At 40.7% G+C, this 25134-nt stretch overlaps 1 protein-coding gene across 3 annotated transcripts in view; it reads right to left on the reverse strand.

The window, feature by feature from the left end:
* LOC121947349 (metabotropic glutamate receptor 7-like) overlaps window positions 1–25134 on the reverse strand; it is a 186410-nt gene that overhangs the window by 78822 nt on the left and 82454 nt on the right. For all 3 annotated transcript variants that reach the window (XM_088082060.1, XM_088082059.1, XM_042492355.2), the window contains one exon: window positions 7612–7828. In XM_088082060.1, coding sequence (XP_087938186.1) covers window positions 7612–7828 — 217 coding nt within the window. The remainder of the gene's footprint in view (window positions 1–7611; window positions 7829–25134) is intronic.

The raw sequence follows: 25134 nt of genomic DNA on the forward strand, positions 1-25134 counted from the left end.
AAGGGTGTTGATTGCTGCTTCCGTGTGTTGCTAAAGAGCCGCTACATACTGTATTTGGCACAGTAAATTATCACAATAGGCTTATAGCAGTTTGCTCGGTATTGTTGTCTACAGGGGTTTTATTCAACAGCTCATTATCGGCTGGAAAATAAAATTTATATCTTTCATAAAAAATAAATAAATAAATAAAATGAGTTTTGCTTCAGTCTGTTGTGGTAATTACAGGTGCCGAGGACAAGCTAACCTTTGAGATACTTTGGATAAACAGATAATATGATCACCTGCGCGAAAGAACTTCTATAGGCCTGGATGTGAGGCAGCAGTGTCCTGAGTCAACAGCAAAACTCTACCCAAACCAATTAAAATTTCCTCCACTCAAGCATTTTAATAGCCTACCCAATAACCTTTCAGTTTGAGTTTCCCTGAGTAGACAGAGAAATGGAAGGAATCTCCTAATTGCCAGTCTCCTCAGGCTCATTACTTTGATATAAACAGCTTTTAGCTGGCAGATCACACATTTCCAGTCACGGTTTACTGTGGCATTTCTAAAGGCAGAAGATGGAAAAATGACAACTGCTGAACTCTTCCTAACTATCCATTTTTCAAGTATCAGCAGGAAGATTTGGGCATATTTCTCGCTGCGAGAAAACATTTTGTATGTGCCAAAAGACCTCTGGGATGGCTGCTGTTTTCCTCCCTAAGTGGACTAAACATAAAAATGGAGATCCCGTAAATGGCCTAGCTGTTGCTTAAGGGTTTGTGGTATGTGAAACGTGCCTTGGTGTCATTTTTGCAGAGCAGCTAGTGATGTGGGTCTCTAAGGGACAACACTAAAGCTCTGTTTTAGAACTGAGATTTCAGTTGATTTGAGCCAGAAAGCCCACAGTTTGACACCGTACTTCTAGGTTTCTGTTTTAGGAAACTCTAGCACTGTATAATATCTGACTATGGTGTATTAGCGGCACCTTTCAGTTCCAGGGTTGTAAGTCTGCAGGTAGGTAGACTCATCACACATGCATTAATTCCACAGAGGAAAAAAAAATCTCTTTTTTTCCACTGAGAACTTAAGTCTCATGAAAATGCATTAACTCCATGACAAAAAAAAACCCTGCGGGCTTGTGTGAAGCCTTATAATGGTATAACAGTCTTGAGCAGAGACATATTATAGGTCACAACAGTCAATAATACAGACAGAGACCACAGGAGCCACTGATGAAGATAAGAAGCATTTGGAGTAGATCCCATCTTCAGAGAGAGAGAGAGAGCAAAGAGCTGAACACACTGCGGGCTTAAGGCTGCCCTAAAGGCTGCGGGCTGGCAGTCATGCAGGGGTGGCTAAATTATTGAATGCCTGCAGAATCTCTCATCTGCCAGTCAGTCAGATGGTCAGTTAGTCAGTCAGTTAGTCAGGCATGATGGAAATGCAAGTATGGTATCTGCACCTCCAGAGTGCTGTGCTGTGGGTCGGCACGCCTTCACCTGTCACTGGAAGGCACTGTGTGGACTTGAAAGAGTCCTCGACTCAAACAGTGGGTTTAAAGAATAGCTGCATGTCTGTCTTAGCTGGAGATGTGTGATGTGAGACGGATAAGTGTCAGGCTCTGGAAGAAGAGAGTGTTGTACTCCAGCCCGTAGTCTTTTCTTCGAAATAGGATTGTATAGTGATACTGTACATTCTGGCTGCCACTTGAGGCACCAGTATACATCAAAACTGCTTGTCGGATGGTCAACACCTTCGGAAACCCTCCCACACACACCTTTCTGACGTCAGATAAACATCGGCAGAAATGTGTGTCTATAGCATACCGAAATAGACAGTTTTACATTCACACCCACTTCACACTGGGGTGAAGGAGGTCAAGTTTTGTTTGTTACACAACTATTTCTGGCACTTTTTGTGTGTACAACCTACACACCAACACTATGAATATTTTCCAGGGGAGGCTGTCTGAAAATGTGCGCGGTTGTTCTTATACAGCTATGTACAGTTTTACAGTTTTGATGTAGACAGACAACAAGTAAAACAAACTAATTTGTTTCAAGCATAACCCAAAGACTGTTTAAATCCCCCTCCAGACATGTTAAAAAGCATAAACTGATAGTCAAACTAATATTTAGTTTAAAATGGTTTTCCCTCATAAGAGTTAAAAACACACAAAACAACAACAACAAAAACAAAAAACGTAGATCTACTCTCACTGAGGAATTCTAGATTTGGCCCGTGCTCCCAGGAACAATGCCAGGCTTCAAACCCATTTGAAATAGTGGCCAAATTTGGAATTACAGTTTCTCGGTCTGCTGTATCATGTGATGCCAACAGGCTCAAACAGACTCCTTCCAATGGACTTACTTTGAGAAAAAGACGTCTGCAAATCAGTGGATACAACCCCACAAAATGACTTGTTTCACTATCGGGATTTAATTGATTCTGTCTGACAGCATTTCAAAAGCATTTAAGAGCCACACAATTGCATAATTTTTATTACCATTCAAGTTAGTGAAAGGCTAAACCAGAAGTTAGACGCTCCGCTGCTGAAGTCTAATGTGCGCTTGCTCTATTGGCTATAATACGAAAGATTCAGGTAATTTTATACCACAGAAAACAAGATTTTTGGCCTCGAGAGCCGCAGGACAACTCTCACAGGGATTTACGGGGCCCAGCCTCCAACGCTGTATCCAGTTCCCTTATAAAAGTTTGTTTACACAGGCTTATTTATTAAATTTTTTGGGCACTTTAATTTTGTTGGCACCTTATACTTGCTATTGTACTATTTACCTTTGGAGGAACAATTTCTTTAATGAAGTATAGAAACTTTATTTTACATTTGTGTGGTGTGACACTGTTGTGTTGTGATTGGTAGATCTATTTATTTTTTAAACAAAACTATAAACAGGAACGTAAGACACTGCATTGTAAGTAATTAAAGTAGGTATGGTTAGTGAAGACAAAAATCGTCAATTAAAGCTACGCTGATGTGTTGGCCTGCAGCAACTCAGGTCATACTTTATGTCAACCCTGCATAAGTCAGTTCCCCACTTGGGTCACCCCAGTAAAAAACAGTTTAGACACACCACTGTTCAGACATTTTAGGGGACATAACAATATAGATTTTTGAATGGAAGGGGACTTCTTTTAGATGTCTGCCTGCAATAGAAATGGGGTTTTGACACTGACATTTTAGTTTCACTTTATTCATTTACCTATGATCCTACAACATAATATCAAAACTATATATGTATTGTGAACCCCTACCCTCTGCTCCACATTTGATTAATATATCAAAGGCAGCTAAATGATCATGATGGCTAAATTCATCAGGCCCTTGGAAAGTTCTCTGCTTATCTGTCTGAGTGCCATAGGTCATGCACTGCATTAACTGCTTCAATTATTCATCCTCAATGCCCTTGGTTCTGAAAATGCACTCCAAGGCGAGGAATCTAGCTTCGCCATTTTGCTTAGTGAAATACAAATCCTTTTAAATTAGAGGCTCTTGATGGATTCGACCCCCCACCCGCCTACTGAACACCCTCCAAACCCAAATCTCCAGGGCATCCATAATGCTGCAATTATATTTATCACCTCAGCAGTCAAAAGGCAGACCCGCTCTCTCCAGTCTCCCCGTCTGAACACATGGGAGCACATCAAAATGGGCTGACATGCGGCTGACATTCATATTCTACATCTGTGTGCCCTTCCACTGACGGTCTGGGACTTGGCAATGCCGAAGGGTCATGCAGAAGTATCGTGCTCTATTTTTATGGTGTTTGCAGATGCATCAGGCTTCCTCCCCAGTCCTCTCAGACTGCTAAATATGAGTGTAATACTTAACTGGCTGATTTTTTTCTCCCCCTTTCACAGCTCAGACTAGATCTAAGAATGCATCGTGTTGGCAACTCACTGCAATCAATTCCACAGTGATACTTTGTGGGAGGTTTTCCTCAAATGCGAGTCTTTTTATCAAATGGGAAAACTGAACTCCATCGCTCTGGCCTGAATCCAGACAGACACAGAAAAATACAAACAAGATTAATCTCTGCCAGCTTCACCTGGAGCCAGGATGAAGGTGCACAGTGGAACAGTGCCTAAACAGGAAGAGAGAAAGTAGAGCTAAAATAAAAAAAGAAGAATAGAAAAAAACACAAGAGATCAATACGGGCTGACCATCACTCCAGTCTCGGCTTGGGGTAATGGGTAGCCGTATTGCATTAGTCCACTAGATGGTTCTCCTTGAAGTGGTGAAGCGAGAATCCTACTAATGCATCTGACATTTCACTGCAACCAAACAGGGCAGCCACACATAAAAAAGTCTCAGGGCCTCATGGATCAGCTTGCACAGGGATGCTGCAACAAACAACATCCACCCAAAAATGTGGCTGTTGTTCGGCAGTTTAGCAATTTTCAGTGTTTAATACATCTACTCACATCACACTTACACTCTTTTCCACATATTCTCTCTTTCCATATTTACTAAGATGTTTGCTTCACATTCAATTCAATCCATTTTAGTCTGTTTTGGTGCAGAACCGAAACCTTTGAATGAATCCTGTGAATGTACAGTTATGCTATTACATAATTAATGTGTTTATTAAAGATAAGATGCCTTGGGTACGGGAGGCTTTTTCTTTGGAGGAAATAATTCCCATTTGTATATGAATACAAAATATTGCAAAGTGACTGCAGCTCAGTAGCAATAGGATGAGTCAACAGCAACAATGGCTTATAATTTCATACTCCTTGTGTAGCTGTTCAAGAGTCACAATAATAGCAGTGTGTTTACGGCTCTTTGCATGAGAAAAAAAAAGGAAAACATAAGTGGAAAATACATCTGAGGAAAGAAGCAGGGAGAGACTGTGTTTATCCATAGGATGTAAGATAAATGAAAAATTCCAAAATAAGCTTTAAATCAGTACTTTTCCTTTTTTGTTCACATACAGGCTACTTTCTATTTCTCTCTCTTTTTCTCTGTCGATGCAAATTACACGACCGCAAACAGCTTCTTAAAGTTTTAATGAGTGATTACACTGGACATGGATGCACACAGATAAAATATTCATGCACACTGGACTTCTGATCAGTGCCTGTGGGATATCATTAGCTTTCCTTGTTTTAGAGGTTTCTGTACATTAGAAGAGACAGAGATCGCTCCCTGCGGATTTACAGGAAATGGATTGGGATTCATGGAAGGTCGAGGTGAGAAGCAGCAAAACACTTGCTCCTGTTGTCATGAGCTGTGTGGATGTGCTGTCATGAATCATGGAGGGTGATTTCTTTTCCAGCCCAGATGGGCCCAGATAACATTAATCTTGAAAGGATTCACAGCACAAAGCTACTGGTAGATCTTATCCATTTAAACATTGTTACAATTGTGGATGCCAGTTTCAGTTAATTTTGCATTCAATAACCCAACAAATTAACCGGTAACTAACCAGTTAATCATTACGAAAAAAGAGCAAAATAACATGAAATACATGAGGTCTTTCTTTGTAGTCCGTCGCTCCACTGACTCAGAGAGTTTAGCACTGCATTTCAAAGTGCTGTCTATTTAGAGGTGGGGAAATTTTAATAATCATTGATGTAAATGTCTTGGCTTTTACATTATTTTCTGTTGGCCTTGATGACAGACAACGTTCTAGGTGTGTTAACATGCAGAACATATTGCCCACTGCCAACTCTCCGATCTCTTCTGGTTAACCAACATTAGCTTTGGCCATGGGGGATAAATAGCACCAGCCACCAGTCAAGTGTTGGTAAATATTAGCTTAACCATATTTAAGTTAAGCTGTGTGGCACGTAAAACTGATAATTAAACAAGGATGTCTACATGTCTTTGATACTGACAGCTGCCATTATTAGTTTAGGCAGCGTGCCCATTCTTTGTCTGAGTGAACTAAGGGGACGGGGCTTAGCAATACATCAGTTGTGCCGCTTACTAACAGGAGTGACGTGGGAGGAGACCGGAAGGTGGGCACAATGTTACCACATCAAAGTTGTTGGGTCAGGATGGCAATACCAGTGATAATTACCAAATGAGTGGCGCCATAAAGCCCGCCCCTCTATGTTAGTTGATAGGACATGGCTCAACTAAAAACTCAAACTACATGTTAAATAGGTTTTTTTCTCACGCATGGTTTCTGTCACTTTAGGTAGTTGTTAACACTCTTGTTTGTTTTTCTGATAAGTTTGGTTTTAATTTATTAGTTGATGCTATAAAAAGGGAGTGTGATGTTATGATTGACAGCTGTGTGTGCCAACTGATGTGCTTGTGATCAATGGGGCTGCTTGCGATTGGTCAGATGGGTGTATGGGTGGGAACTTGAAAACGTTGAGATTGCTACTGCACAGACTCTGTCTGTAATTGAAGTCACCAATGCAACATGGCCAGCCATATCCAGGATATTTTGGCTTTATTTTTGGAGGAGGTCATGTCGCAAAGCCATCTTTATATACAATCTAAGGTTCAATCTCAAAGTATTGCATTATAAAATTGTATCCTTGTCGTGATCTTGCAACAGCAGATTGTAAACAACATGATTTGACAACATAGCCAACCCTTTGTACTATATACCAACTGAGTATCTCCTGCTGACAGCAGTGACTGCTGATTCACATGTACCACCACATGCCAACAGCATCAGTGTGGAAAAAAGCAGGTGAGTCAAGCATGTGCACAATTTTCAGGCCACTTACAGGCAAAACCACAACACGTTTTCTGAATGCAAATGTCTGCTGTAAACACTCCTCAACATCCTTGTTCTAACCTTTTTAAAAAGACAAATGTGAACTTAACAACTTTGCTGTTAAACCTGAAAAAGGATCATTGCCACTTTAAACAATCACCATTAATGTTACATTACAGGACCCAACAAACAAGACCGATTCTAATAGCTTGATTTGAGCCCATTCAGGGGTTCAGCTCTCTCTGTTTAATCATAAGGTTTCTGAGAGAAATATCAAGAGATACACACCAAAGACGGCTGGCTGCTTTTCTAAAAAGACTAAATATCTAAAACCCCACTGCTTCATGCACACAACCGAACCGGAGTGTTTTGAACTGACTGACCACAAGACTGACTGACCATCATTACCATCCTCAGAGCCCTGCTCTCTCACTAGCAGGGATAAAAATGAGGTTGAGTGAAACAGAAAAGGCAGAGTGTAAAACAAAACTCATGTCTCCCAAATGACCAGTTGCCAGAGTTTTTTTTTTTCTCTCTCTCTCTCTCTCTCTCCTTCCTGCTGGCTAAAGAGAAGACATTTAGACATTTTCAGACAATTCCTCTCCTGAGTGTGCAGGCTGCAAAAAAAAGTTGAAATGGTGACACACAATACAGCAACATGGGTACAGGCCATACTCATTGTGACGCTGCATCCTCTCTACAAGCTGTCTACATTTCCAGTAACACTCCACAACTCACTGGGGGACTGGGGCAGAGATTGCCAAACAGATCAATAATTCATCCACCCAAAACAGATTTCATGATGAATTGGAAAGGCAACACTGATCTTACTATGGTAAAAAAAAATGCAATACAATAAAGAAGATCATCTAATTTTTCTAAAAAAATTATTCTAACTCTATTTGGTGTCCATCACTGATCACCTTTCCTTACCTGCTTCTTTGGAGAGTTGTGTGAAGGCCTCCACTCCCTTCTCTCCGTAGCTGCCCTCTGAAGCGATGGTGGAGACGTAGGTCCAGCCCAGGGCTCGGATAATGTCCACCATGGCCTGGGCCTGGAATGAGTCTGGAGGAACCACCCGTGAGAAGAAGTCATAGCGCCTGTCATCACTCAACTCCGGGGCTGTTGACGCATAGCTGATCTGCGGGATCTTGAACAGAACAAGAGGGGTTGGGGAGGGAAAGGGATGTTTACTCATGTGTTGGTGCTATTCTGGTGCAGTACCATGGGGGGTTGCCATGGTGACTGCTTTGACAAATCACATTTTTGAATGACTGTGTCCGAAATCACTCACTGTCTATCTTCACTGGCATTTTATTTGAGTGCCTATGTAAGAGGTTGGCTAGGCAATTTATCAAGATTATTTCGATATTGTTATGTGTGACTAGATATTGTCTTTGATTTTGGGGAAATATCAAAGGCGTTGCCTTTTCCTGGTTTTAAAAGCTGCATTACACTGTGGTGATGTAATTTTCTGAACTTATTGATTGTTCTTTTATTTTCCTATTTTCCTCTACCCACTGAAAATTCCCATCGTGTACATATTTTGTGAAAGCACCAATAGCCAACCCTACAATATTGTTGCAATATCGATATCAAGGTATTTGGTCATCTAACTCTTGAGAAGAAAGCGATAAAGCATATCATCCAAAATGTTTTCATTTCACAATTTAACTTGCTAACATTTTCTTATTTAGCTCAGTTGCATCAGTGTGCAGGCAAGGTAAATAAATTTAAGACTGGGGCTCCCACACCTTCTTAAACATTACATTCAAGGACTATTCAAGGACTTTCTAGGCCCAATTTCCTTAAATTTAAGGATCCAACGCAGCATATTTAGAGAAATAGTTCAAGGTTAATTACTGTGATGACACTGAAAATTTCTATAATGAGAGACAGCAGGCTTTACAGAAGCTCACAAACAACAATAATAAAGGAAGAGGCTTATACCTGTGAACACTTCTCAGTTGTGCTGTGTTATAGTGGTGGAAGACCATACTGAAAGAAGTTCCATTTCTATTCTTGCACAAAATATAAAGTCAAGCACTTTCAAGGAGCCTTTGGGAACCTGTAAGATATCATTTAGGATCACAGCTTTTAAATGCATCGTTTAGAGAGGGTAAAGTTACTGTCCAGGCCACACAAGAATACTGTCCCATTACAAAGAGTTACAACATGAATCTCTCATATTTTAAACAGAATGTCAGACATAATTTTTGGCAACTATCACTATCAGGTGTGCCACCTATGTAAACAATAATATCTGTCCCATTAGTTAATAAACTTAAAGTCTGACTGAAAAACAAGCAAGCTTGGCACATTACTTATTTCTTTTGCTGCTTTCACAGGCAGATGCATCAAGCAAAGCCATCAAGCGATACATTTTTCATATATTTCACATAATCTTTTCAACTGCACATCTAAGAATACTGACATTATGTAATTCAATATTTTATAGAGCCTATATTGAGTCTGTTACCTGGGCAACGTGCTGCGCTGTCACTTTCTTCTCTTAACATATCAATGAAGTCTTACCACAGAAATGTCTTTGCAGCAGTTTTTTATGAACTAGCAGCACAGCCTCGTAAGCGCTCTTTTACACTTCCCTCCTGGTGAGACCTCGGTCTGTCTTCACCAGCCTGCAGCATATCCAAATATTAATCTTAAGGAATTCAGATTTCAAATGCATCTCACAAGCTTCCTCAGCTTCCAAGTCTTTGATGTGACTGAAAATGCATATTTAGCTCACATGATGAGAAATGAGCAAACTCCATCTGCTGAGGACAGTGGTTGAAAGCTCAAGGCTGGAAAGCAGACCTTGAATGAAAGAGGGTTTTTCTCCAGGTCAAATCTATCAATTGCTTTGTGTTGCGGAGAATAGTAAGAGAACCTTGAGTTATCATTTTTAATGTCACACACTGCATCCATGGTCAAGGATGAACATTCATGCTTTTTTGATATTTTTGTGGGGAATTCCTCCTCTTAAAAAGCTGAGGTTGGAGTTAAGGTTTTATATCAGAAATAAGTCCTGTTTCTTTTTTGAAGGCAGAAAAAAAATGGTCACTGCTACTTTTTAACCCCTTCTGGATTAATGGTGATCTGGTATACATAAATGCATCTGCACATTGCTTGCACATGTTACATATTGCAGTGAGCTTTGTCACAAATTGTGAAGCTCTAACTCAAAACTGTATGCTTCATTACAGAGCTAATTGGCCATCTTTGACCTTTCATAGGCTTAGTCATTGGTATTTGTTAATTTATAAAGCTATGATAGGTAAACTCTCTTCATATATTTGCTGTTTGACTGAACAGAGATCTGACTGTAGCAACAGTCTGCAAACTGAAGAAAAGTCTTGAAACTAAGAGAACTGGTCCCTCTGCCTGCTTTTGAAGCTATCATGAGTACAAGGGTGAATTAATCGGTTGGTATTTGTCATTTTGTTTAGGTATTTCAATATTGCTATATACTTAATGTGTAGTTTTTGTGTGTTTTTTTATTGTGGTTGTTGTCTGTAACTCTTACACTGAGATTTTGGACATGTCTCCCTTGAAAAAGAGATTGTTGATCTCAACGCGACTTGCCTGGTTAAACATGGGTTAGATTTCTTTTAAATGTGAATGGTGTTAAATAATGCTTTTATACTTCAGAAGGTTCTTCCATTAAAGGGAGCAGTGTAATTACACCTAATGACCACTTTCAACTAACAACTGAGAAACACTATCAACTAAACAGTGTAGATAAGAGCATCCCATAAGGATATACAACAGGCCAAGTTCTTTAGCAAGATGCAAGATAGTCACTTTTCCTAATGTTCAGATATCCCCTCAATAGTCTGCAGGTGTTCAGCTTACTCCTAAATAAAATTACTCAGATTTCAGCAAAGCTAGCTAGCATTATTGCTCTGGAGATGGAAATGTAAATCTGTGAGTTACTCTGTCCACTTTTCTTCTAGCGCCACCATTAAACAAAAACAGCTATACCAACTTTTGAAAGAATTGCCATGAAATCTGGTACACATGTTCATGTCTCCATTAAAATGCATTGCAATAACTAAATACTGAGTGTACCTTTAGTACTAATTGGAAAAATTGGCATGCTAAAATAGTTATCATGGTAAACATTTTACCTGCTCTGCATCAGCATAAACATTTTTTTTGTATCAGGCTGTAAACATGTTTATTTCTGCAAGACAAGGGAACCAGCGGTGATGAAACACTAATGGATTTCCGGGTTTTAGGACTCATTCCTGGGGTTTGGCATGGGGATTAGGGACAGCCTGGAGTGGCTAATCAAGGAACTGCAGTTTTTGACATTTGTTCGTCAGCTTCAGTTTTTAACCCTGCCGCTTGTCTGAATACTTTATTCTTGATTCATACAAGCTAAGTATCTCCATAGAAGAAAATGTAGGAAGTAAGAACATATCTCATTGCATTCATCATGAAAAACCAGAACAAAGTAAATCAAAGGATTCGAGGATCTAGTTTAAGATTGTTCCAAAGGCTGCCTGAAAAAGACATACGTATATCTCATCAGCAACTGTGTTCGAGGCTCTGAAATGGCAATCACACCTGGTGGCATGTATGGGATCAACCTGGCGACCTTCCACTAGACAGGTGGACGCACAGGCACGGTCATGCAGCATTTTCTCTTGAAACATGTGCAGTACCTCATCACACAGTCTAATCTAAGCACTGTATGAATGCCATCCATTTCTGTTAGAGTGATCAAAAGCAGCCGGACACTGGGGAAACACAGGAATGAGGACACAGCGGCTCGCTGATGGGATTGCTTCAACTCACAGAGTGTGAGTTATAGCTTTGACCCACAACTCAAAGGGGGTCAACTGCACAAAGCTGACAAATTGAGGAGTCAAGCTTGAGACGACTCAATATGCTCAAGTCGCCCAAAAGGAAAAAAAAAACAAATACTAAAACCGGCAAACAGAAAATCAGTGATGCAATTAAACAAATTCACAGGTGGGAATGCTGCGGCGATGTCACACATTAAGTCACTCCAGGGCAGCCTAAATTGAGTGTAGTGGGTCAAAAAGGCTGTGCAGCAAAGTAATGGAAAAGCAACAGCAGCAGTGATTTGCATTTAAAAAGACTCTTCTTCAAAAAAGTGAAGCATCCATTTGAAACATTTGATAGTGGATGTATTTTAACAGAGCTGTTGAAGTAATACTATGCAGCCAAAAGGTGTTATAGGTTTGTTGAATCACATCTCGTCTTCGCCCCAGCTGGGACAGAAAGCTGCTTGAACATTTGTCTCTCTGGAGCTTTTTGCTGCGAGGAACCATTTAAGATGGCGATGTCTTTTTACTTCGTCCCAGGCTTGTACCCTGTTGATATAATTTCTCTACTCCTTATTCCCCAGGAATCTAAACCACTATGTTTCCAGACTGCTTTTTTAATTACCACTTTGACCCCCAGGTAACAACAGCGCTACACCCTGATTGAGAAAATGCCGAGGTGTGAGGATTAAATCTTCAGGAATTACACTACAAAGAGATGCTGACTAACTAATACTGATTAGAATCTAACACCTTTGTATTTTCTCTCCGGTAGATAATGGGCTACAAATCAAGTGGAATGCAAGTTCGGAATTTAACCTTATTTATGAAATAAGTAAATTCAATTGAAACCCTCCGAACCTGATTATATCTTTCTCAGTAGATTACAGACAACAAAGTTTAGCTTTGCCACTTAACAGTTGCATGATTGATTCCCTGAATGGTTTCAACTAAACAAGCTCTTGTTGCCACAAATTGCAGCAGATTTGAATTTCTGCATGATGCAGAGATAAGGCGAGGAGTATGGATATTTTTCAACATTTTAGAACAATTTTCTGTAAATAATTAGCTTGCAATGAGGAAAGGATTATTTTTTGTTAATCCCTCATCTATATTAACAATCAGCTCATTTCACCGTAACACTTAAAGGGATACTTTGCCTATTTTCAAACAGCTTTGTATCATAAGAATGTGCACTGACCTTGTAAAACAAGAAAACAAGTGTGGTCAATTTCTCTCAATCTTACCAACGCCCAGATCTTCCTGCTCATCTCTGAGCTGAAATCCGCCAGATGACGCAAAAGGCAGCTTTTCTCTGGCTCTAGAAATTTTCATATGCCCATCTCACGGACACAAAGAGTATAGAGGTGGATGCAGAGAAAGAGAGACGACCCCCAAATACAAAACAAAGAAAGAAAGAAAGCGTCATAGTGTTGCCTATTTTGTGGAAAAAAAGAGGCTGAAAAAGTGCTGATCAAAAATGAACCAAGATTCTGTTACTGGCTGTGTCCACCAAAGAGTTTTTTCCAGAGACCAGAGTACTTGTCTAATTCTTCACAATGGGAACACTGCATATTTACACTGTGCTACAAACAGCAGCAGCATGAAGAAGTGCTGAGCATCAGCTCTACGTTGAGTGGTGCCTGTATAGCATGTTTTTCCTGAGTGCAGAGGGGTGAAAAATGTTTAACTTTGGATAAAATGCTGCTCTCATCACTGCTTTTTACCTAGCCACTCAATCACAATGGAGGAGGGACGAATACACGAAAAATGAATCGTCACATCTTATAAGTGCTGAACAACAATTGGAGGGAAAATATTTGAATATTCTTTTTATATGTTAATATATGCTTCCCCTCATGAGCCCATACAAACCGGCGGGTCCATCCTCTCTACCTACTTGCTTCAGTCTTCTCTCTATCCAGAGCAAGTACTCTACCTTGCACCGCCTTTTTCACGTCTGTGTATATATCATATAATAGCAACCAGATGCAACCAAAGTGTCTTAGCTCAAAAACAAAACAAAGAAAACATTGTGCCACAGGGTGTTTACTCAGGTAGGCTTGGTTGGTATGTATTTTTTTCATTCCCTCCTGGAATTTTGCCGCGGTATGGTACAGTATATGACACTATCACACCCCCATCCCTACTACAGTTTCAATGTCTTTATGTGTCACAGACATGAAGAGATACAAATTTATCAGTCTTATTTGACCTTTCCTGTTTCTGTTTCAAAACAAATGCCATGTGAAAACAGTTCTGTCAACAGAATTCCATCAGTTGTTGACACAAGGCATTTTACTGTGAAACAATTGCAGGACTGTGGTGGTGACAATGCAGTAGCTTGCCAACTTCATAAATGAGTGGACTATGTGCTTTTAATTGTAGAAATACAGTAGTTATAACAGACGGCAGCTTTGCAGCAATGCCGCTGCAACAACAAACGCTGTCAGTGTGAACACACACTGCTCACACATAGACTGTGGCCCGGCATAATCTCCAGGGCACGTGATGCCGTATTTTTGACAGTAAAATTACACATCAGGATTTCTAAATACCCTGATATGCCTTGATACCATGATACTGCCCAAGCCTATCCTCAGGAGTGCAGAACATGAACAACTGCTTCAGTGAACACAAGACCTCACTGAGATGCTTATTATATCATTTAATTGTAATTTGTGGCCATTGTCACCAGCTGGCCGCCATATTGTTTCCTGTGTCAGAACAGACAAGAGACGATACAAGCCCGGGTGTTTATTGCTCCAGTCCAGCACAATGCATTCTGATAGTTGTAAGTTTTATACCTCTTAAGCAAAACGAATACTGCAGCACTTTTTTTTTCTGTTTTCCCTGGTATTTGTATTTGTTGTTGTTTTTCTATTGCATAGACATCCTAGTTTTATAAAAAGCCCATCCTTCATGTGGTGACATACATCTTTTAAACTGCGTGCAATTTTTATTTCATTAGGACACTTTGAATCTATAACGTGAAATATGGCATCACACATGACAACATGTTCCATGCTCGAGTGGCAGCAAGGTGAGAGGCTGACAGTGATGCCTGCAGGCTGTCTGCATTGACAACAACTACAATAACCGTGAAGCGATCACGGGCAAGTAAGTTCAGGCCGAGAGAGAATGATTAACGATGCCCCCTTTCAGTATCACAATTACCCAAAGCTGATGTCTGGCACCTGTCATCCGCTGTATACATCAAAGTTAGGATTGCTGAGGGTAATCGCCTTGCTTGCACTTGAATGTATCTGGGCTGACAGGATCGATGGAAGGAAAACACAGAGGTCTGTTATGGGGGACACTGTTTTATTGATTTACCACCGCAAAGTGCTGCGGCCGCCCTGAATAAAAAATCTGTTGCTGAAGTCTAAAGAAGGTTAAGGAAAAAACGGAGGCTGGGTTGGGAGGTGGTATGGGGGGTGGGGGGTGGTAATCTGCTTACTGACATTAAATGAGAATTTCAACCTGGGTGTTTAAGAAGAGAGGTGACTAAGCGAGGTTGTGTAAAGGTTAGACACGTTCACAGTAAGTGGGAATGCCAGGTGAAGTTAATTAGAGTGCCTTGGCCTTTCCATTGCATTTTCACATACAGCAGCCCACAAGCACCACAGGCAGCTCCAAAGAAAAGGTGAGAGACTGTAACGTTTGCGCTTTAATCGCCCTGCTCTGCTAATGTGAGGGTGATGATTCTGACGAGCTGAGAGGGTTTCTTGCAGCTAGCCGCGCTGCTCTGCTCTTCGTCTTTTCCCTCACATGCTCGGTGCGGATAGGAATGTTATTTGAAGAAAAATAGGCAGCATATGGCACAACACGACTCTCAGTTGGGGTAGTGGCAACCATCTATCCTTGCCATCTGAGAGGAGGGAAAATCTGCGGATATGAAAAGACAGGCTGTCTCCCCAGAAAACCGAGACAGTCCACGAGTTCTTAAACAAAAACTTAGACAAAAAACAAAGGCCATCTATCAAACACAGAGCTTGTTCCATACAAAAGTCAGCACTGTAGGCCCCATCAGTGTCAGAAATTAGGCACAGAAAACTGGACCGGGTTTCCATTAATCTGAGAGCAACACTCAAAACCAGAGCAGCAAATGAACTGTGAGTGGCAGAGCTGAAATGTTTCCCATGAATGGCTTTAACTGGGCGAGAGCAGCCAGGCAGTTTCTGCTGCAGGAATCCCTGTGCCTCTATTTGCTGCATGATTAGCTTCTAAGTATATCTTGACATCAGTCAGCTCCACTCGGCTGTTTGCAACAATCTCCACGGTGACGGCGGAAATGACAGCGGGTTCTAACACCATGCTGTCTGTGGCCAGATGCCAATGCACAGATTGTCCTCGTGACACCAGCACAATGACATGCACACACAGACAGCTCCTATGGACTGGCCAAGGAGCCATTTTGAAAGCAATTCAGAAACTGGGCGCCGCACCCATGATGGGATAAATATTTGCCCACAAAAACTAGTCAGGAGATTTATTTGTGGCTCCGCTGGCCGGCGTTGTAAAACAGCAACGGTCGATATCCTATAAACCAAATAATACAGTGGGATAAACAGGCCTATAAAGATATTGAGCTGTTATCAAGTTTTAGATCTTTCCGGCTAAATCAAGCTTCTGCAGCTCTGTGACATGGGTGGGGATCAGACAGGCACTGGTTTGTGTCCAGACAGCAGAGCCATTTGTTAGCAGGGCAGAGGTAATGACTGTGTCCATACATGCAACCTCAGGCTGGGCTTTGGTAATCTCTCTTCACCAGAGCACGGCACTGCCAACACAGCCGAGGAGGCGGGGAGGAAGGGCGGGGGAAACCGACAGCTTTCCCTCCCTCTCTCTGTCACTCTCTCCCCCTCTCTTCCTGCCCATCTGTGTCTCTCACTCAAATTCTCCTTTTGTGAAGGCTGCGTTTCATCATTGTGCCCTCACGCAACCTGTGACTTTCAGCCCCACTCCGCTGTTCTCCGCCCCTCTGTGTGTTTTGGCCCCATCGGAGGGAGAGACAAGTGAGTCTCATCTTCCTGTGTGTCTCTCCCTCCCTCCCAGTCATCTGTCTGCATTCAGACACGCCCACACAGATGATCAGCAGACACTTCCTGCCCAAAGAGGTCCTGGGGCTGCCAGTTTCCCCCCGAGTCGAGACAATCTGCCCTCAGTCATTTGCTCGAATGCCACCCAACTTTCCCCTCCTCAGTGTTGTGAGTCTTTCTCTTTTCTGCCATATTTCATCCATCGTTTTCATCTAAACTCTCACTCCTTATAATTACACTCAGGTATGACTATTTGCATTAGCAAATAAGTTTTGATCAAAATGTAATGCTGCCAGGATTATGTTTTGTGGGTTTTCATCAACAATGTATCTGCAAACTGTTCACTTCCAATATCAAATCATTTCTGTAAAAGGGTCATTATCAGTGCAGTTAACTGACTTTCCCAACAATATCTGTTTTTGGCAACTAAGGCCACATAAAGTTGAGAATGGCCCTCCTAAAATGGGAAGGTCTTTCCTTTGCGTTTGAAAAAATCTGCATTTACATAATAACATTGTGAGAATGATCCTTGTGGACACGGACACAAAAAAACAACCAAACATGCCATAGTATGCATGCCAGGCCAGTATAGCTGCCAGTGTAACTTTGTAATGACACACCACAGAAGAACACCATGCGCATCACCAAGTGCGGCCGCGACATCACCGCTCTCACAGGATCTGCACATTGCCAGTTTACACAGCGACAGAGGGGGTTGCGTTTTCAAAAGATTATTCTCTGGAATCCGTTTTCAAAAGTTTGTGTTTTCAGGCCCCCAAACGCCGTTGTTGTGTGAATAAAAGGCCAAACCGCAACAAAAGTTTAACGTTTCATGCAAGAACCGTTGCCATGTAAATGGCCCCTAAAGTATAATTACTATTTTTAACGTTATGTTTAAGAAACTGGAGCATTTGGTTAAACCTGCGTTAAATGGTTTTTGACAACAGCAGCACAACAACTGCAGCTGGGTGAATACATTTTTGATGAACAGCAAATTTTGGTAAGTGCAACAACCTGCTCAGGAAAAAGTAGTAAAACATGTATGCTTCACCTGATTTCTTTTTCTTAATAAGTTGGCTCTATTTTGGGTCCCTGCCAGCCCCTGAGGGGAATATCTGGCTTTTTAGCTGTTAAATGTTCCACTATGTTCGCCAGCTAGTCACAAACTGTCCACCTATAGGTGCGGGGTTGATGGTATAGTTTTTGCTGAACTTGCTGCCTAAGGGGGGAAAGAATAGTTATGGATGAAAGTAACAAGAATGAACATAAATAGTGAAGATTCGGGCCAGAAAAACAAAACAATCAGCTAAAGATGCTGAAATGCTCCATAGAGTTAAGGGAAACTAGCAACACCTTATAAATGCACACAATAATTTGACTTATTGCTCATATAAACATACTGATTATAGCAGCTTTAAGGCAGGGCCGGGTGATTTGGAGAAAATCAAATATTACAATATTTTTAACCAAAAACCTTGATATTGATGTTGCAATAATATTGTAGTGCTGACTATTAATGCTTTCACAAAGTATTTACACAATGAGATTTTTCAAAGTAAATAAGTATCTGTAATGAGGATATAATCACTAGATGGGTAAATAATACAACAGTTAGAACATTCTGGTTAGTTCAGATATTTACAACATTTTAACATATACTACAGAAGCACAATAGTTAATTGCTCAGTTGTGAATTATCAAATAAACTGGCAACTAATTTGATAATTGAGTAATCGGTTTGAGTCATTTTTTAAAAAAGAAAAGCCTAAATTCTCTCATTCCAGCCTCCTAAATGTGATTTTTTTTCCTGGATTCTTTTCTCCTCTATGGCAGTAAAGGGAAAATGTTTGGGATGTGGATGAGACAAGAAATTTAAGGACGCCATCTTGGGCTTTGTGAAATATGGACATTTTTCACCATTTTCTGACATTTCCTAAACCCAAAAAATGAATCAATTAATCAGGAAAATAATCAACGGATTAACTGACAATAAAAATAATTGGTGGTTTCACCCCCCTGTAATACAGCCTTTAAACCCATGAAAAGACAGCACGCAATATTAATATATTACCCAGCCCTATTTCTTCAGTGAAATGTGGTCAGTACAACAGTGATAAAAAAAACAAGAGTAAGTAGTGAGTAAAATAGAAATAATACAAAACCAAGGCAGAACAAGACAAATACTACAAACCAAACCAGTACCCAGACCATGACTAAGAAAAAAAATCAATAATATAATTTTAAAAAAATGTAATACGGATAGTAAAACAACATGATGGCTGTTGGTCGGATAACTGCCTGTCACATTACAATTTAATGACACTAAAATCCATGATCAATCATTCAGGGATATCTGGAAAGTCCGCCCAGCCCTCCTTCAAGGTGAAGGAAGAATAATGGTCTGAGTTAAATATTGAGAAAGTCATCTCCGACCTGAAGCACTTGATGAGACAAATTGATTCTTTCAATGTTTAACCAAAACCATAATCTTTCACTGACCAAGCTAAGTGCTTAGTTTAGTTTATTTATTGTTTTAAAAGGACAGCGTGCAATGACATTAATCATTTACAAGAAATGAAAACATGGTGGCACCAGATTTAGTGGGACTCTAATTTCCATGTGTAATACTACACTTAAAAGACTGATACAATACATACAGAAACAAAACAGAAAAGCAGATGCCCCACACAACGAAGGACGGTAGGCAAACATTGGACAGCACTAAACACAACATGGTATACACGACGAACACATCTTTGTCTTTGACTGTTCTGTGTTGCATTTTAATTGGATGTTTTGCTCGCTCTGTGTAATGTGTGATAGTTGTACATGTCTGCTTGTAGTTATTATTGTAACCATATTTTATACTGCCCTCTTTGCCAGGTTGCTCTTGGAAAAAAAGATTTAAAATCTCAATGAGTCTATTTACCTAGCTAAAAAAAAAGGAAATATATATTTACAGTGACCAGGTGTAACCTTCTTCAAGTGTTTTAGCTGCCTGAAATTTACCATACGAGAGATGTAGGATGTAAACTCCAGCCTACAGTGTCAAAGACCCAACCACCCACCACAATTTCCTCCCTGAGACTTGTCTGCTCTTGAGGAATGTCACACTTCCTTGGAGAAAGCGCTGCTACTGAATATACATCAAGCAGCAACTGTGTATCCTCCACAGCGTGTTTGGCAAAGAAAATAGTTGGTGTGTTTTGCAGGAGGAAGGATGCTGCTTTCTCATTCCCTCTCTTCCACACTCCTCACCAAGGCCAGCCTCACACTGCACTCCTACTCCATCTCTCCACCATTTTCCAGCCTGTTATTCTATAACGACAGTACCTGAATAGTGTTAAACCAGTCTGGGTGTTTACTGCGCTTTGCAGCAGCGTTTTGTTACAGGACTCACAAACACCACCTTCTCAGAGTTGCCCACACCGCTGAACTAGACTTTGTGTTACATGACAGAAAGTTGGGCTTTCATAATCCTTTATCTAACACGACCTTCCACCGTCTCCTTCTTTACGCCCACTTCCCCCTTTTCCCAGTCGATTCCCTCACCCTCCGTCTCTCCCGCTCGCACCATGCCAGTCCCCTGGGCAGCTCCACTGCTCCATGCCGGGCCCGAGCTCTTGCATGGCTGCCCTGCCAGAGTGTATTTTAAGACAACCAGCGTGTTTCTCCATGGGTTCAGAGGCTAGGTATGACTCACAAATCAGATATTTGACCAGGAGAGCCACACAGCAGAGTAGAGCCGAGGCGTGGGAGGAAAGTGTGGATAGCTCACAAAGGGAACCTGACCGACCTCTTTTTTCCATCTGGTAAACAGACTGCTATTTCAACTCTATTGGTGTTTCAAAGAAATAATCGTTTCCCAACACCAAAAAGCTCTCATCGGAGAGGAATCTGTGTAGGGGAGAGGCTCAACATCCATGTAGTGTTGCTGTTAGGAACACATGTCACAAACTGAGCCTCCTACAACGACTTAAGGATCTTACCTTTCAAGTTAACATGACAGCTGAACTTTTATGCTGTCACTCGGGAGAGTTATTTTGCGCAGATCCAGTATCTCTTCAAGTAATTTTGCAAAGCTTCTCTTGACTTCACACAAAGCGAGGCCCTGCAGAGAACAATGCAGTTCAGCAGAACAGCCTTGATCACCATGGCTTTGCTGTGTGCTCTCTCCAGGTGCGACAGAAACTCAACTCATGGTAGGAATAAAACACAGCCTGCAGGTTTATGACTAAGTGTTATCAAATGTATTCCTTTATATCCACAGGGTCTCACATTACAGATGGCTGTATTGATTTTTCCTGACTGTAAAGTGCACTGGACGCAGCTTTGTTTTCTCTGCTGTGTTTTTTACAGTCTCCATGAGTTTATTCTTTTTAGAGAAAAATTAAATATCCATACACCAATATGAAATATGCATGCTACTATGCCATAAGTTGAAGAAAAGCAAAAATATTTTCTTCCATGAGAAACATACATATACAATTGTATGTGTTTCGAGAGCTGCTGGTGTGTGCAACATTTTTACATGTCTGATGTGCCTCATTGCTTCGTCCAGTCCTAATCTGGCTCTGACATATTATTCACAAAAGAGCAAGCATAGGTGCCTGTGTTCTTTCCCTACCTACACCTGGAGCATGCAGGGTCTGACACATTCATTGTCAGCCGTGCACCTGCAACACTCTGACCTGCATCCCAATGACTCCCTCTGTACTATCCCCCCACATCTCTCCCTGTATAGCTCGCTCTCTTCAGACTCAACAGAGCATCATCGCCAGGCCCATTTCTCCCCTAATAGCGCAGACAATGCGGGTGAGCCTCCTCGATCTTATCTTTCCTCTCTGTCTGCTCCTCACAAAGAATTCTTTAGCAGGGCCATGTAATTACGCACTGATCACAGCAGTAGAAAATATCACAGATAGCCTATTCCTTCTGTTAGTGTGACTGAAGCCCTACTTGATGCCATGCACTTGAGATATATGTAGCAGCTTAGAACAGAACGCTTTAATCGGCAGTTCCTGGCGTTGCCTGCAGTGCTGCCTTGAACCTCTCCCAGGGTTGAGATTATCTTATCAGCAACACCTGCATTCACATCACACGCCAAATCCACTGTCAGCCTATATGGATCGGAGCCTCGGAGAAGTTGCAAGTGTTAACAAAAATGTGCAGACTTTAACCCTTTGAGACTTGAATCAACAGATCTCTTGTGCTGTGATCAGATGCCTTCACAAGTATTTAAGCCTTTGAACAATGAACAACTTTCCAAGAAATGTCCTGCAAATCGCAAAAAATTAGTAAATTTGGAAAAAAAAAATTAAAGCTTAGATAAAATGCCCAACCACCCCAGCCCCAACCCACTACAATTATAATTATCATAATTATATATTCAAAATTATTTTACATAAATATGGTTATTTTTAAGCACATTTTCCAGGTCATCTCCTTGTTTTTAACTGGATTTTAATATATTTTAAATAATCTTTTTTATCTTTGCACCTCTTGTCTGCCCTGTTGCTTTTTTATTTGAACATTTTTAAAATAATTTAGTAATTAATTTTACCTCATACATTTATCTTCATTCTTTATTTGAAATCTGTATTCTTTATTATGTTATGTATTTTATTGCCCTGTAAAGCACGTATAATTCCCCTGCTGTATGAAATGTGCTATACAAATAAAGCTGCCTTGCCTTGTCCTTATTATTTTTTTCCCCTTCTTTTTGTTTTGTTTTGTTGTTGTTGTTTTTTTTGTGTTTATTTTTTATTTTTTGCCAATTTTGGGGTTATTTCCTCTGAAGTAGCTCCCTGTTTTGTTCCAATGGTTTGGAAAGAAATCAAGCCAATCTGCTCAGCTTTCGAAGGGTCAATGCAAAAGCCTCAAATAAAACAGATGTAATGCCTGATATTTTATTCTATGCATTTTCGTAAGTGCAACGATTTTCACAGGAGGTGTTTTGATGTATGCAGCCGTAGTGTAATTTGTGCCAAGCTGATATTTTTATGCTACAGGAAATAGACAGAATTAGCTGCTTAAACTGCCATTCACACTCATCGAGCAGGGCTTTGCAAAAACTGTCTTGACAACAAAGAACATTAAATCTATGAAAAGGGTAATAAAAATCCAGAAACACATTTACAAGAAAAGTAGTTAAAATGAAATGGATAAACAAATGAACAGACAAATACAGAAACAGATAAAAGATTGGAAATGTAGCAGCATAAAACTACAAGCAGGCAGAGCCTGAGTACACCAGAGTGTGAAGCTGATAATAAAAGCGATTTGAAAGACAACCTTGAGCGTAAAAGTCTTCAAGGTAGGGCATTCCATAGACAACTATAGGACTTTATTGTTTAGCTGCGGAGAAAGACCTTGCTCCAAGGCTTTATACAAATCCTCCTATGCTGGGATTGGCAGACTCTAACTGGCCCACACATTAACCATCTATAACCTGAAGCATGTGAATAGTAGGCGCTGTTGGTGGAAGTATGCACCCACAGCCTGGGAGGCACAGTTCAGGGCACTAAAGTCCCTTCTTTCCTGCAGTGTCTGGGTCCTAATGGCAAAAGCACAGTCACCTTTCCTCTTCTGTCAAGACCGGGGACAGTCAGAACAGCCTGAGGATCTCGAGCTGAGTGTGACTCATGAGGAAATAAAAGGTCTGCTGAGAGTCGGAGCACAGCTATATTTTCCAATGTTTCCAATGTGATCTGGATGTCAACAGCAGATTGACTTTAAATCTTCGTCGCCAATGAGCTGATGCTAAAATCAAGAATGCATGGCCCCTTAATGGTTAAACTTGTGACTGCTGCATTTTTGATGACTCAGATGCTCGAGGCAAGAACACAGAAAGTGAAAAGTTCTCTAAATGTAGAAGCAGATATATGGTCCTGGTTAGTTTTGCAAATTATTGTTTTTCTTTGAGGCACTTTTTAGCCACATGGCTGGAGGGATGGCAATTTTGGTTGTAGCGCTGTCAGTTCTTGTGGAGGGCTTGAACATGAAGCTGTTGTTTATTAGCCATGCTGCTGGCATGGCCTCAGGGACGGTAATTTCAGTCTGTCAGTCTACCAGGACTGAAATATTTTAACAAATATTAGAAGGATTGCCATAAAACTCTGTACAGACATTCATGATGCCCAAAGGATGGAGCCTTGACCTGGAGATCCCCTTTCACTTCCTCTAACGCCTCCTGCAGGTAAAAGGTTTCACCTCCTGTGAAATATCTTGAAATCTACTAGATGTAATATTGTGTTGGCACTGCAAGAACTAGGAATAATCATAGTTTTATGGTGCATGCTGAAGAACTAACATGCCACTATATGCAACTATGCAGGGCTAGAAATTTGCTCCCACTCATTGTATCTTGGAATCAACTGTTTTGCTGTACAAAGCATGCTGGGATTCCTGCAATGCGGACAAAAGTGGCAGTGTGACGAGAAGGAGTGTCAAATTCAAAAATTCAAACATTGTTCACATTATCTGTTGATCATCTATCCATGTAAAAAAAATAAAAATAAAATGTTTTTCTGCGAATGTCTCAGTTGCAATAATATTCATGTGAGTCAGCCCATTTTCAGTTTAAAATGTAAAATATGACACAAAACAGTTTTGTATAGTAGCTTATCACTTGTGTGGAGCTGACACATAAGGGATTGTAGAATTGAGTGACCCGCGAGGCAGAGCAAACATGAATTGAGGCAAATTGGTCACATATTGTGGGCATGGCACCGTCAGAACGCCATTTTGAGGGACTTTTTTTCGCTTCTGCTTAAGAGAAAGTACTCTCCATAGTGTAAGTTGGGTGGTCAAACACATAAGCCAATCCAGCAACCGCCATTTTAAAAAAGGACGTGTAAACAACAGACAGCCCAAAACGTAAAGAGCTCATAATGATAGAAATGGAAGAAAATACTGACAAATGGACTGACAGTGATGTCTTTGCTGAGTATATACGCAACACGGGCAATACAACCTAATTTTGACTGGTCAAAGCAAAATAGCTGTGGGCCAGCTTACATCATTTCAGTGTTGCTATCGGTGGTGCAAATGCAAACATAAAAAAAGGCCCACAATGTGGCTGACATCTTATTTTAGGTCAAATGTCTCAACAGCTATTGGATGGCTTGCCATGAAATTAGACATTAATGTCCCCTTCAGAGTTATTTGTTATCACTTTGCAATCCCCTGACTTTTCATGCAGCACTATTAGTCTGTTATTTGTCCAATAAATTTGGTTTATTACTACACACCTGGTGAACTTGGTAAACACAGACACATCAGCATGTTATCATTTAGCTCAAAGCAGAGCAGTGCCTGAGCACAGCCTTACAGAACCACTATGACTGTAAACACTTAGTCTTGTTGGATAGTTAATTGGTTTTTGAGGCTTTATTTTAAGCATAATTTTACTTACAGTTGACTAATGGGATTTAGGCTGCTCATTACTGTCTTTATTCACTACACTCTAAAGGGGCATAACAGTGATTTTTTTTTTTTTTTTTTCAAATTTACTACAAATCCTGTGTGGCTCACATCAGAGTCAACCATCTAACCATGCTGTTTTTTGTCTTTATACAATTGCATACGTCCATTCTCTGCTACAGGTTTAATCACAT

Source organism: Plectropomus leopardus, chromosome 9, assembly GCF_026936395.1.
Source record: "Plectropomus leopardus strain MGB_pleo_1.0 chromosome 9, ASM2693639v1, whole genome shotgun sequence".
Taxonomy (NCBI): Eukaryota; Metazoa; Chordata; class Actinopteri; order Perciformes; family Serranidae; genus Plectropomus; species Plectropomus leopardus.